The sequence below is a fragment of the Phocoena phocoena genome, chromosome 4, assembly GCF_963924675.1.
Source record: "Phocoena phocoena chromosome 4, mPhoPho1.1, whole genome shotgun sequence".
In the NCBI taxonomy this organism is placed as follows: Eukaryota; Metazoa; Chordata; class Mammalia; order Artiodactyla; family Phocoenidae; genus Phocoena; species Phocoena phocoena.
In genome coordinates this window covers 32,033,675-32,046,636 of record NC_089222.1, presented here as the reverse complement: position 1 = coordinate 32,046,636, position 12,962 = coordinate 32,033,675, and the positions used below count along the sequence as shown (strand labels likewise).

Genomic DNA, 12,962 nt, shown 5'->3' with positions numbered 1-12,962 from the left:
TTCTCTCAATGGCTTCTTTTTCCTTAATGTTATTAAGTTATCGATAACTTATAGCCTTCTTTTCCCTCCCAACTCCCCTCTCCTTACCTGATGCTCATATATGAGACTCCAGCCATTAATCCAGAGTCATCGCCGACATTGTCTAAGACTAAGTTTATTATCTTCTCCAACATTATAAACTCTGCCTCAGCTTCGAAACCTCAGGAATCCTGTAATGTTCTAACGTTGCTACTTTATCTTTATGATGTTCATTATATGCTACCACCCCAGACCACACTCTCATCCCCTTAAAACCTACACTATTGCAGCTCCACTCGTCCTACTCAGTCCCACAAATTTCATTAAAGCAAGGAGTGCAGGATTCGGTATCACTTAAATTCAGGTGTATTTAATGTGTGTGGTTATTCTAGTAGACCGAGTCATACGTTTACGTTTTTTTCTTAATACAGAGCTAGCTAAATGACTTCACCCTGTCAACAGGGCCTGTCACCAAGTAAGCGTTAGTGTAACACCAGTATTGCAGACCCAGAGTAACAAATCCCACTAGCACTCTTCGTTTTTATGCCCCTTCCTCTATTCCTGTAGAACTTAAAGTGTCAGGAAAGAATGATGGACGAGCAAAAGGGAAGGGGAATGCTGGAGCTCCGAGGCTAGAGCCTAACTTCCGACTGCCACGCTACACCAAGAAATCCAAAAGGCCCTCAGGCTCTCCTACAATTCACAAGAAAAGGCGGATCAGACTCCAAGGCTTCTCGGGTGGTGCCCAAGATTAGAGACACAAAAATTATTGCTCTAAAGAAATAATCCCTTGCTCGTTCAGAGCTCACCTGTAAGGAGCGGCGTGGACGGCGCCATCTTGTCCCGGAAAGAGAAACTCATATGCTTGGGTCAGAGTTCACGAGAGCCGAACCCGGCCCCAACACGTCTCCTCCGGCGTGAGACGGCGAACCGGTGTTTCCGGGGTCGCCAGCCTCGGGGCCAATTCACTTCCGGTCGGAGAGAGACGTGAAAAAGAAGCCCGAACGCGCACGCGCAGCTCTGGGGCAACACTTTACGGAGCGTGGAGGGGCGGAGCTAAGGCTGGAGTGACGGCCTTCGCCCTCCCTCTCCCTCTTCCTCAGCAGGCGGAGCGTGCACTTCCGCGGGGCGGAGTCGGCCCAATGCTGACGTTGGCAGCCGAACCCAAAGTAGTTCGAGGCGACGGCTTGCACCGTCCGGTTGTTGCGTTGTGTAGCGTTGCGTTCTCTTCCTTTCTCACTCCACGCTCCCGGCGGAGGCCACAGCGGAGACGCGAGAATATCACGGCGGCCTGCTCTCCCCCTCCCGCGCGCCCGTCTCGCTCGGCCGGACGGTCCGGCGTCGTCAGTCAGCCGGCGGCCCGCGCCCAGCTAAGGGCTCAGACCCCGCGCGCGCCGCGCCCAGGCCCAGCGGCCGGAGCTAGCGCCCCACCTGAGAGCCTCCTCGCTCCGGCGGCGCGGGCACCGGGAGCGGAGCGTTGGTCGCAGCGACCCGAGGAGAAGCGAGCGAGCGAGGCCCAGCGGTGGCCGGGGCAGGTGGTTGCGCTGCGAAGATGGTCGCCAAGCAGCGGATCCGTATGGCCAACGAGAAGCACAGCAAGAACATCACCCAGCGCGGCAACGTCGCCAAGACCTCGGTAAGGGAAAAGCGGGCGCCCCTCTTGGTTCCGCAGCCGGGTATGAGGCCCGGGCCCCGGGGCCGCGCCGAGCTCCCTTCCCCAGACCCGGGCGGCTCAAGGGCCCGAGGTCGCGAGCCGGACGCTAAGTTGGGAGCTCAGGGAGGTGGGTGCCGGAGCCGGGCGGCTCGGGAACGCAGGGGAGACCAGTGAGGTGCAGGGACCCGGCGACCTGGCCCGGGGTGCAGGGTGAGAGCCCGGGGTCTGAGTGGTTGTTTTGCATTGGAGACCGTGGATTTTCCTTTTTGCAGAGAAATGCTCCCGAAGAGAAGGCGTCTGTAGGACCCTGGTTATTGGCTCTCTTCATTTTTGTTGTTTGTGGTTCTGGTAAGTGCTTTGGGGGCGATCATCGGGTAGGGTGTTGGATGACGGGTTGGGGATGACGTGGTGATCCATCAGTGGTGAATCCTGCCCGCATAGTTCTCAATCCACCTGCCGGGAGCTCCGCATAATTCTGTTTTATCTGAACCCAATTACTTGTCCCACATACGCACATAGGGTGGTGCTCTAGAAACTTCTCCCCGCTTGATTTGAGCTCACAGGAGAGCAGAAAAGGAGGTCAGGTCCTTAGTAATGATCGAGTTGACAAATATTAGACCAAAACAAAAAACAAAAACACTTCCCAGAATGAGAATTTAGAATATTTTGCAACCTTTGCGAAAGTGAAGCTTATGAACAACATGTACATGCAGATGTTCGAACTTAATTTAACATGTTCCGAAATCTAATGTCTTTATGTCAAAATTGGATATATTTTATAAAGTAAAGCTAGTGTAAAGAATTGGCTCATTGTAGAGGAACTTGTACCTGATTGGCAATTTAACGTGCGAGACAAATGTTTTTAGTTTAACAAAAGAAATGTTTGACATATGGTAGGAAAAAATAGTTATCAGGACAGACTGCTGTTAGAGTAGTAGACTCTTGCCCAAGGAGATGGATTACAGAATGCCTTCTTCTCTTCATCTTAATATGCAAGCTGTTAATATGGAAATATTTGTTTCTGTTTTACATGTTCTGACATCTTAAAGTTACTGAGGTTTCTTTTAAACATTTCACTTTGCCTGTCTCCTAAACATACCAATTGGAAGCTTTCCTGATAAATGGCCAAGAGCCAAGCAATTTATATAACCTAAAGATTATTGACTTTCAGCCTTGTGAGAATGAGGAAATGTGCATATGTTACAGGCCAAGTACACCTAATGTTTAGGGTTAAACCAAAATAATTGTATGCTAGAAAAACCTTTTTGCTTTGGTGCTTTAATTTCTTTCTAAAAATCACTGCTTATTTGGTAACTCTCTAGACATTTTGGCATAAAATTCAAGGAAGCTGAGGCATAAAAAGATTGTATTATTACGGTAGGCCTGTGTTCATATTACTATGAAGTTACATAGTATTTGCAAGTAATTGTAAGGGTATTCTTGGATTCTTGAACTACCTTAATATTTGTCAGTTGCCAGGCCTGTTTTATTCCAAGCATGTTTTAATACTTGCTCTCTCTCTTTACAGCAATTTTCCAGATTATTCAAAGTATCAGGATGGGCATGTGAAGTGACTGACCTTAAGATGTTTCCATTCTCCTGTGAATTTTAACTTGAACTCATTCCTGATGTTTGATACCCTGGTTAAAAACAATTCAGTAAAGCATCCTGCCTCAGAATGACTTTTCATATCATCCTTCATGTGTCATTCCAAGGTTTCTTCACAAGTCATTCCAAGTTTTCTAGTCCATACCACAGTGCCTTGCAAAAGCACCACATGAATAAAGCAATAAAATTTGTTAAGCTACAGTAGTGGACCCTACTTATTCAGTCAGTAAAGAGTAAGTTTTTTTTTTTAATGTGGTTATTAGAACAGTATACAATATAGGTAATTAGATTGAATCTGTGTAGACAGGGTCTAGATTTTGTTAGCCCTAATGTGTAAATGCAATTAGCTTAATTTAAAATTTGGAATCCTATGGTTTTTATATAGCTAGGCACTTTATTACTATTTCTTGAAAGCACACTCCCATAGAGGGTCATGTAACCGTCCTGTAATAAGGTGCTTATAAATGGAACAACTACACAGTTAGCCTAGTTTTCCCAAAATCTTTAGCACCTGAAAATTTTAAAAAGCTTCTAAATGCCTAATATAAAGGGAGATGCTTATAGCCACAACGTCTATTTTAACAATATTATTTCTTTTACACTACCTTGGATTTTGCATGAGTGAATATACTAACGTAAGAGGCTATAAGAAAACAACTTGGTTGAGCATTTTATAACTTAGTCACTTCGGTTTCACTAAAAGCAGCCATGGTGGAGTAAAGTCAGGGAAGGTTTTTTATATCACCATTGATTTCACCAGAATTACTTTAATATATCAAAGGGGCCTATTATGCTCACAACATTTTAGGGAAAAATAGTACTAAAAATGGATGCCTCATCAGGACGTCCTGTTGAGTCCAGTGGGCCGTAGGACAGCATGTTAATAGCACTTTTAATACCAAAAAGGCACATCAACTCCAAATTAGTTTGGAAATGCTTTTTCTTGATTTATGATTAAAATTCTGTTAGGGTACTAGATACATCAGACTAAAGTGTCATGTGAAATTAAATGGATTTACTGATACGGATCAGTCTTCAGTCTTCCCTTTGTTGTATGATTTTATAGGTTATGATTGATCAAACTTTCTTTTTACTAATGGTAAGGGTGAGTGATAAGGCAGGTTTTGAGTTTTCTGGTACTGTTGAAAATTTCAAGTATTGGCTATTTAAATTCTTAGCCATAATGATGAAAAAAGCCTGAGAGGTGTCTATGTGGTCATGAATTGGAAAGAAAGCTGCTTGTTTGCTGTGTTAATTGCCTCAGGATACCTCTTGAAAATAAGCTGTTTTAAGAGGAACAGAAGGGAAATCTACTACCTAGTCTATATACAGTGTGAACCTCAGAGCTTCCCATACCCCTAAGTATGGGGAGAATAAAGGAGAGGAGTGGTTAAGGACATTTAGGAACTTGACTACAATAGAAAGGAATCTGCTGACCTTAGGCCAGCAGGTTTTTACCTGCATTGTTACCTGCCTTTCTCACCCAGGAAATCAACCCCTGTACTTGTTTCCCTCTTGGAAACAAGTGTCTTGGTTAACTAATTCTATTTTGTTGTAACTTAAAAAATGAAAGTTATTGTTCTAAATTCATAGCAGGTGCCTTATTCTTTGCTTTGAGTCAAACTATTCCATATCAGAATTTCCCTTGGTTTCCTATAGATAACTGGCTTTAAGACATTGAGGGTTTTTGTGTTGTTTTGTTTTTAATGTACAATGTCTGTTAATTTGACTGTTAAATTGCCATAGTGAGCAATCATTTTACATATGTAAAGTTGCATTCCCTTTGTATATCGTGTCATTACCAATTGGGTGCATTTTTAAGGATGGATTATGCATGTTTGGGTCAATGAAAGGTATGTCATTTCATTAACCCTTTAAAAATAAAGATCCCTGAATATTTGATGGCTTCTAAAAGGAAATGATTTTATAGAGTTCTTATCTGAGTATACTTTTTATACTTAATAGAAAATGATTTTAAGGAACGCCTGGTATGTTGTACTTGAGTTAAAAGAAATAGTACCCAGAGGCACAAATTTAAGGTTTTAACTGGGAATAGGTAGCAAGAAAAATATATAAAAGCACAATGAATTAAATACTTTCCCAACTGGGGTTTACCCTCATCTCATTATTTGAGTCTGGTTCAAGGAAAAGCACAATTTTTTTTCTTTTTTTTGATTTCCCTTTCCCAGTTGAATTTTATATGTCATCTAATATTGAGCACAATGTGAGAATAAATACTTTATCGGGGTTGTCTACGTTATCCAATTACTCTTTGTAATTTAGCTATAACGTTTCAAGGAGTTGTCAGTGATTTCATTGTATCTGTTGGGTTGTATATAATGTTGCTCAAAATGATTGAGTGAGCTTCCAAAATAAGTGAAGATTTTCATTGTAACAGAATGCATTGTAATAGGCTTTGATTTACATTAAAGAAATGTATATACTCAACTGCAAGGCCATGGCTATTGTCACTGAGGTTCCTGGAGTTTTGTTGGCACAAAGGACTACCATGTAGTGCTGGATTATATTCTTGGGAGGTTCAGCAACAAAAATTTATTATGCTTTTAGCATCTGTAAAATTTAGGACATCATCAGATTTTCCATTTAGAAATTGTTCTGAAGTTTGATTCACATTTACCTATGTATTAGTTTTTTTAACTTGTCATTTTAGATGCAAATCACAACTTTAAGAGGTAGGAGTTGGGTTCAATAACAAATTCTATGACACTCCCACAGAGAATCCTTTCCTGTCTATACACAGTCCCACTCTAGCTGCTTGTACCACTTTATCTTCAAGTTAGAACAAAAATGGCCAAATCTGGAAAGAGTGCTAATGAGCAACAAAATGCTAGAAATCAAGCTGAAGGGAAAAATTCAACTGTCTGGACTTAAATAATTCAAAGTAAATTCATATCAAAGAATCAAAGATAGAAATGCCATAGAGGGCTTCCCTGGTGGTGCAGTGGTTAAGAATATACCTGCTAATGCAGGGTACACGGGTTTGAGCCCTGGCCGGGGAAGATCCCACATGCTGCGGAGCAGCTAAGCCCATGTGCCACAACTACTGAGCCCGTGAGCTACAACTACTGAGCCCACGTACCACAACTACTGAAGCCCACGTGCCTAGAGCCCATGCTCCGCAGCTATAGAAGCCACTGCAATGAGAAGCCCACACACTGCACCCACCCGGAGTGGCCCCCACTCGTTGCAAGTAGAGGAAGCCATGCACAGCAATGAAGAACAGAAGGCAGCTAAAAATAAATTTTTTTTTTTTTAAATGACAGGAAACTTAGTACAACTGCCTCCATTTACAGATAAGTAAAAAATTCATTTATTCAGTGAATATTGAGTAACTTATGTGCCAGATCTGGAGATAGATATATGAATACAGAATCTCAGCACTCAGGTATCTTTCAGTCCAGTAGTGAGGAAAAAGACAATACAATGAAAACGACCATAATTGTGATAAGTCTTTCAAAGGAAAAGTAAGACCAGATAAATGGTGGATTTGCCCTCACAGAACTAGTTGAGGTAGAGTAGAAACTAGAGCCAAGATTTCCTGACTCACTCAACCATCTAGAAACCATAAGAGTGACTGCAAAATACCCGCACAGGACACTTCTGTTTTCATGAGCTCTTTGCTTCTGCTTTTAGAAAGCTAAAATTTTTGCATGTTGCCAATTTAAAGAAGAAAGAAAAAAAGTTTGTCCTTTTATGGATGCAACTTTTTTTTGAAAATGAATTTGTGACAAATTTACTATTGGTGTTTCCTGTACAGCACAGAATTAACAAAGATCAAATCAGTAATGTTATTCGCTTTCACATACTCCAGAGTACATTTTTAAAAGTAGTTTTGCTAGTTTTTTTTGTTTAATTTCTTTTTTATCTGTGATGTTGAAAAATAATTTTTGATAGCCCAGTAGTCAAAAAAATCCACATATGTGCTCTCCACAGATACAAGTTTCAGTGAATAATGCATATGTGACTTCTTTTCCAGTGTAAAAAAATTAAAACCATGATTTCAATATCATTAACTGGGTTAGTAACAGGTTTTTCTTCTTTTCTCACTGTTACAGAGAAAGTCAAACAGGAGAATGAGAATAATTGAGTTTGGAGCTAAAAGGAACTTTTCAAATGATCTTGATTTACACTTGAGGAAATTATGGCCTAGAGAAGTTATCTTTCCCATCATCAGTGAACCAGTAGCAAAGCAAGGATTAGAAAGCTGGATTTGGGATGACCAAATTGGCTCTTTAGTATGTTGAGTGCCAAGGAATTATAATTCTTTAGGAATGTTTCCTCTTACCCTAGAAGATTATATATTAATCGCATGAACTCCCTTGAGTGTTTGATAAAGGTAAAATCTGAGGATTAACTAAACTTCAATGGCTTCCTACTGCCATTGGGTTGCATTAACTCTTTAGCTTTGATTTTTAGGACACTTCACAACATGGCCCAACCTAGCCTTGTCCCAATATCTTCCTGTCATAAACTCGCTCTAGCCCAAAGACTCTACTTTCATTTTTCAGATGCCTTGTGCCTTGTGCTTTTCTTTTTTTCAATGCTTACTTCCTTTATTTGCATAATTCACAATAAGGTTCTTGTACCTCAATTTTTTCAGATTCAGCATTCCAGACATGGTAACTAATTCTTTTCATGTATGTGGAAAAAGAACAAACACAGAATTGACCTTAAATAGAGACATAAAATGACGATTTGCCTAAACACTCTGACCTGAGGGAGGTTATAAAAGTGAAAACAACTAAAAAGTATTCTTTAACTCTTGGTTTTGGGCTCAAAATTTTACCATTTTGAGTACTGTCTTCTCCCTGGGGTTCCGTTAAAATCACAAATACATGAAAGGCTCATATTATCTAGGTTCAGTGTACATGAGCTCTATTGCATTACTTTTATTTTGACTAGTGGAATTGGTTAGCATTAAAATCACTTTTCTTTCCTCTAGAAGGAAGAATGAACTTCAAGAGAAAACTGATCCCCATATACAGGCAAACCTCAGAGATAACGCGGGTTCAGTTCCAGACCACCACAATAAAGTGAATATCACAATAAAGCGAGTCACAGGAATTGTCCGATTTCCCAGTGCATATAAAAGTTATGTTTACACTACACTGTAGCCTATTAAGTGTGCAATAGCATTAGGTCTTTAAAAGATGAATATACCTTAATTTAAAAATACTTTATTGGGACTTCCCTGGTGGTCCAATGGCTAAGACTCGGAGCTCCCAATGCAGGTGGCCTGGATTCAATCCCTGGTCAGGGAACTAGATCTCACATGCCTCAACTAAGAGTTCACATGCCACAACTAAAGATCCCACGTGCTGCAACTAACACCCAGCACAGCAAAATAAATATTTTAAAAAATAACAATCATCTAACAATGCAGGGTTGCAACAAAAACTCAATCTGTCTAAAAAAAAAAAAGAAAAAAAAAACCCAAAAAAACCACAAGCAGACTTCCCTAATGGTGCAGTGGTTAAGAATCTGCCTGCCAATGCAGGGGACACGAGTTTGAGCCCTGGTCTGGGAAGATCCCACATGCCGCAGAGCAACTAAGCCCACGAGCCACAACTACTGAGCTGGCGCACCACAACTACTGAGCCTGCACTCTAAAGCCCGCGAGCCACAACTACTGAGCCTGTGTGCCACTACTGAAGCTCACGCACCTAGAGCCCGTGCTCCGCAACAAGAGAAGCCACCGCAACGAGAAGCCCGTGCACTGCAACGAAGAGTAAGCCCCGCTCGCACAACTAGAGAAAGCCCACGCGTAGCAACGAAGACCCAACGCAGCCAAAAATAAATAAATAAATAAATAAATTTTTAAAAAAAATAAAGCAATATCTGCTTAGGCATATCTTACTTTATTGTTCTTCACAGATACTGCATTTTTTACAAATTAAAGGTTGCAGCAACCCAGTGTCAACTATAAGCACCATTTTTCCAACAGCATTTATTCACTTTACTGTTTTGTTCTAGTTTCATTAAGATATAATTGACATATAGCACTGTGTAAGTTTAAGATGCAGAGCATAGTGATTTAACCTACATACTTCATGAAATGATCACAATAAGTTTAGTGATCATCCATCATCTCATATAGATACAAAATTAAAGAAATAGAAAAAAATATTTTCCTTGTGATGAGAACTCTTAGGATTTCCTCTCTTAACAACTTTCATATATAACATACAGCAGTGTTCACTGTACTTATCAGGTTGTACATTACATCTAATACTTATTTTTCTTATAACTGGAAGTTGTACCTTTTGATTGCCTTCATCCAATTCCCCCTCCCCCCAGCTCCACCACTGCCTCAAGTCTCATCTCTTTTTCTCTGAGTTAGTTGATTTGTTTTTGAAGTATAGTTGACCTACAACACTATGTCAGTTCCTGGTACCCAACATAGTGATTCAATATTTCTATACACTTCAAAATGGTCATCACGATAAGTCTAGTTATGATCTGTCACCATACAAAGACATTACATAACCATTGACTATTTTCCCCACATTTCACCTCTGTGACTCATTTATTTTGCGGCTGGAATTTTGTACCACCTCACCTGTCACCTACTTCTCTCCTCCCCCTAGTCCCTTCCCCTCTGGCAACCACCTATTTGTTCTCTAGATAACCTGCACTTTAAGTGTTTTTGCTCATTTTTCCTACGTTACAATACTACACAGCCTTCAAAGTCTAGCTTAAATTTTACCTCCTCTGCGAAGTTTTCCCTTGCTATGGGAGTCAGAAACACTCTCTTTGGAACTGATGACTCTGGACCAGTTAGTGTTTATTATGTTCCCATAATTCTTGGTTTTGTTTCTTAGTTTCTCAGCTAGTGTATGCAGTCCTCAAGAACAAATGCCAGGGGCTTCCCTGGTGGTGCAGTGGTTAAGAATCCGCCTGCCAATGCAGGGGATTCCCTGGCCTGGGAAGATCCCACATGCTGTGGAGCAAACAAGCCCGTGCGCCACAACTACTGAGCCTGTGCTCTAGAGCCCGTGAGCCCGCGCACAGCAACGAAGACCCAATGCAGCCAAAAATAAATTTAAAAAATTATTTTAAAAAAAAGAACAAATGCCATATCTTTCTTTTTCATTCTTTTTCATTTACTCTCACCACCACAAAGGCTAGTGTGAAACTTTACATACATGGGGGAGCTCAACATTTTATTTATTTATTTTTAAATATTTATTTATCTTTGGCTGCATTGATTCTTAGTTGCGGCACGAGGGATTTTTGATATGGTGCAGGAGCTTCTCTCTAGCTGTGGCGCATGGGCTTCAGAGCAGGCGGGCTCAGTAGTTGTGTCACTCGGGCTTAGTTGCCTGGCGGCATGTGGGATATTAGCTCCCAGACCAGGGATCGAACCCACTTCCCCTGCATTGGAAGGTGAATCCTTAACCACTGGACCACCGGGGAAGTCCTGAGCCCAACATTTGAGTTGAGTGATAAAGTGAAGGAGAGCAATGAGAACGCTATTATATCAGAATCATCTTTAAAGTAAGAACGTGTCTTGTAAGATCATCTAACCCCAAAATAACATGCATCCCAGATACTTCCAATCCTGGCAGCCTCTGCTTAATGGCTGCGCTCAGCATTCGAATTCAGACTACCTTAGAAACAAACTCTCCCAAGAGAAGCTTGATACTTGGAAATATATCAATAGCCGTATTTGTCCTTTAGTCACATTTGAGAACCGTTCATAATAATTATAATTGAGAAAACCAAAAAATGCTTCACAAAGAAAGCTGATACCTCGCTATACCAGTCTGTCCACTTATAAGGAAAGAGTCAAACCACCGCACCTGCTGTTTAGGACAGGTGCCTATGGGCTGTCAGCTGCCCTCTGTCCCCAGCCCCATTCTAGGGCACAGGAAGGGGCAAGGATGCCACACTGGGGCACCCTTCTCCACACCAGACTGGGAACCCAGAATGGCTCTGTACCCCCCAAACCAGATCCAGTCCCTGGGAGAATAGCTGCTTCTCTTCACAGAGGAATTCCCTGCAGCAAGGGGTGTGGTGTGGTTACCAAATCAGATCTCATACTCTGGGCAGAGGAGACTCACAGGGCCCCTCTGGGTAAATGCGGGTCGCGCTCCCACTCAGAGCTCCTGAACAGCACTTAGTTCCTGACACCCAGGAGTGCTGGGGAACCAGGGTGAACCACGAAGGTGCTGCAGGTTTGTTTTCTGTTTGACACACTGGGCATCAGTTAATAAACAATTGTAGATTCTAAGGTGGAAAGGCATCCAGGACTGAGACAGACTATAATTTCTGACAAAGCCTGAATCATAAAGATAAATCAACACTGGAAGTACCCAAGCATGTTTCGGCCTAGCTCCAGTCTTGGTTCCCCGTGCATGGCCCACCTATTAATTACAAATGGATTACACAAAGAAGGAAAGTGCCAGAGAGAATGAAAACATGAAATCTTAAAGTCATTTCTGCTTGCTTGAGAACAACATCAGGATTTTTTCAAGGTGAGATCCCTTTCTTTTGCTAAACATTACATTTAAATCCATCTGCACTGCGAAGGACAGACAGGGAAAGTGGACCAGTGGAGTTTAATATCCAGCCTGTGTCAATGGTCTAATCTCCCACTACTCAAGAGTGTGGCCAGGGGACCCACAGTAACCTGGAAACCTGTTAGGAATGCAGAATCTCGGGCCTCACCCAAGGCCCACTGAAAGATAATTTGCATTTTCACAGGACCACCACCTGATTTGTATGAAAATTAAACTTTGAGAAGTTTTAAAGCGGGCTCCGAGTTCTCGATCTATGGCCTTAAATCCCCTAAGTTTCTTGGCCTAAGGAAAAGGAAACACTTACCCTCTTGTCACACGCAACTGTTCTGAAACCTAATGATGGTAAAAGCACTTTTAAAACTTAAAAATACTCTATGCAAATAACATGCCCCTGCTTCGTGAACCGCAAAAACAAAGGGATCTCTGATAGGGTAAGGGGCCTTCCTCATCGAAAACAAAAAGAAGGCAGCCTCCATATTTAACGTGGCAGGAAGTCACCAGCTTTCTTTTTCTCAATATTTGTACAGCTGTAAACAACGTGGATGTTTATACATTGTTTCTTTGTACAGATGTATATAGAATTTCTCTAGTCTAGAAGTGGAACTTCTGGGTATGCGGTATGTACATCTTCAAATGTATTAAGTATGGTGAAATCATTATCCAAAATAGGTTCTAAAAAATTAAATTTACACCAGCAATGTGTAAGAGTTCCTATATCCTCAACTTTTGCCCTTCTAATAAGAAAATAGTCTCAGTGTTGTTGTAATATGCATTTGTCTGATTCCTAGCAAGGTTGAGCAACTTTTCAAATGCTGGCTCTGACGCCTGGGTTTGTATCTATTTTTTATCGCTTTGTATCTGTGTAACCTTGGGCAATCTATTTAAAGTCTCAGTTTCACAACTATAAAATGAAATTAAGTGAGCTAATGCATGTTGCATGATCAGGCCACTCAAGATGGATATTCTCTTGCTCTCTGCACATCCCCTGCCCAACCAGTGCCTGCTTTGCCTCTGCCCTACCCATATGACTGACCTCCTAGTACTTGCCCCTGGCCCCAGCTAGTGAAAGCTTCTCAGAGTCCTAACCACTGGACCTCCAGAGAATTCCCAGTGATAGCTGATCAAAGGTGTGATGAAGG

The 12,962-nt window shown here is 41.6% G+C and overlaps 2 protein-coding genes across 4 annotated transcripts in view; one reads left to right on the top strand and one right to left on the bottom strand.

The window, feature by feature from the left end:
* The window catches only part of EIF2A (eukaryotic translation initiation factor 2A), a 38,224-nt gene extending 37,357 nt beyond the window's left edge, over window positions 1–867 (bottom strand). For 2 of the 3 annotated variants that reach the window (XM_065876161.1, XM_065876160.1), the window contains exon 1: window positions 828–855. In XM_065876161.1, the coding sequence (XP_065732233.1) occupies window positions 828–855 (28 nt within the window). Of the gene's footprint in view, window positions 1–827 lie in introns of all 3 variants that reach the window. The other variant, XM_065876163.1, reaches the window with a different exon arrangement.
* Window positions 868–1,147: 280 nt separating this feature from the next.
* SERP1 (stress associated endoplasmic reticulum protein 1) lies at window positions 1,148–5,734 on the top strand. The gene is made up of 3 exons (XM_065876567.1): window positions 1,148–1,654; window positions 1,945–2,020; window positions 3,201–5,734. Exons 1-3 carry the CDS (start codon window positions 1,571–1,573, stop codon window positions 3,239–3,241), a joined length of 201 nt encoding a protein of 66 aa, XP_065732639.1. The 5' UTR covers window positions 1,148–1,570; the 3' UTR covers window positions 3,242–5,734.
* The last annotated feature ends 7,228 nt before the right edge of the window (window positions 5,735–12,962 follow it).

What these genes read in the sequence shown, in the direction of transcription:
- SERP1 (XM_065876567.1), top strand. Translation starts at nt 1,571, where the DNA reads ATGGTCGCCAAGCAGCGGATCCGTATGGCCAACGAGAAGCACAGCAAG. An exon ending in GCAACGTCGCCAAGACCTCG is followed by an intron (nt 1,655 to 1,944) that starts GTAAGGGAAAAG and finishes TCCTTTTTGCAG; the next exon opens with AGAAATGCTCCCGAAGAGAA. An exon ending in TTTTGTTGTTTGTGGTTCTG is followed by an intron (nt 2,021 to 3,200) that starts GTAAGTGCTTTG and finishes CTCTCTTTACAG; the next exon opens with CAATTTTCCAGATTATTCAA.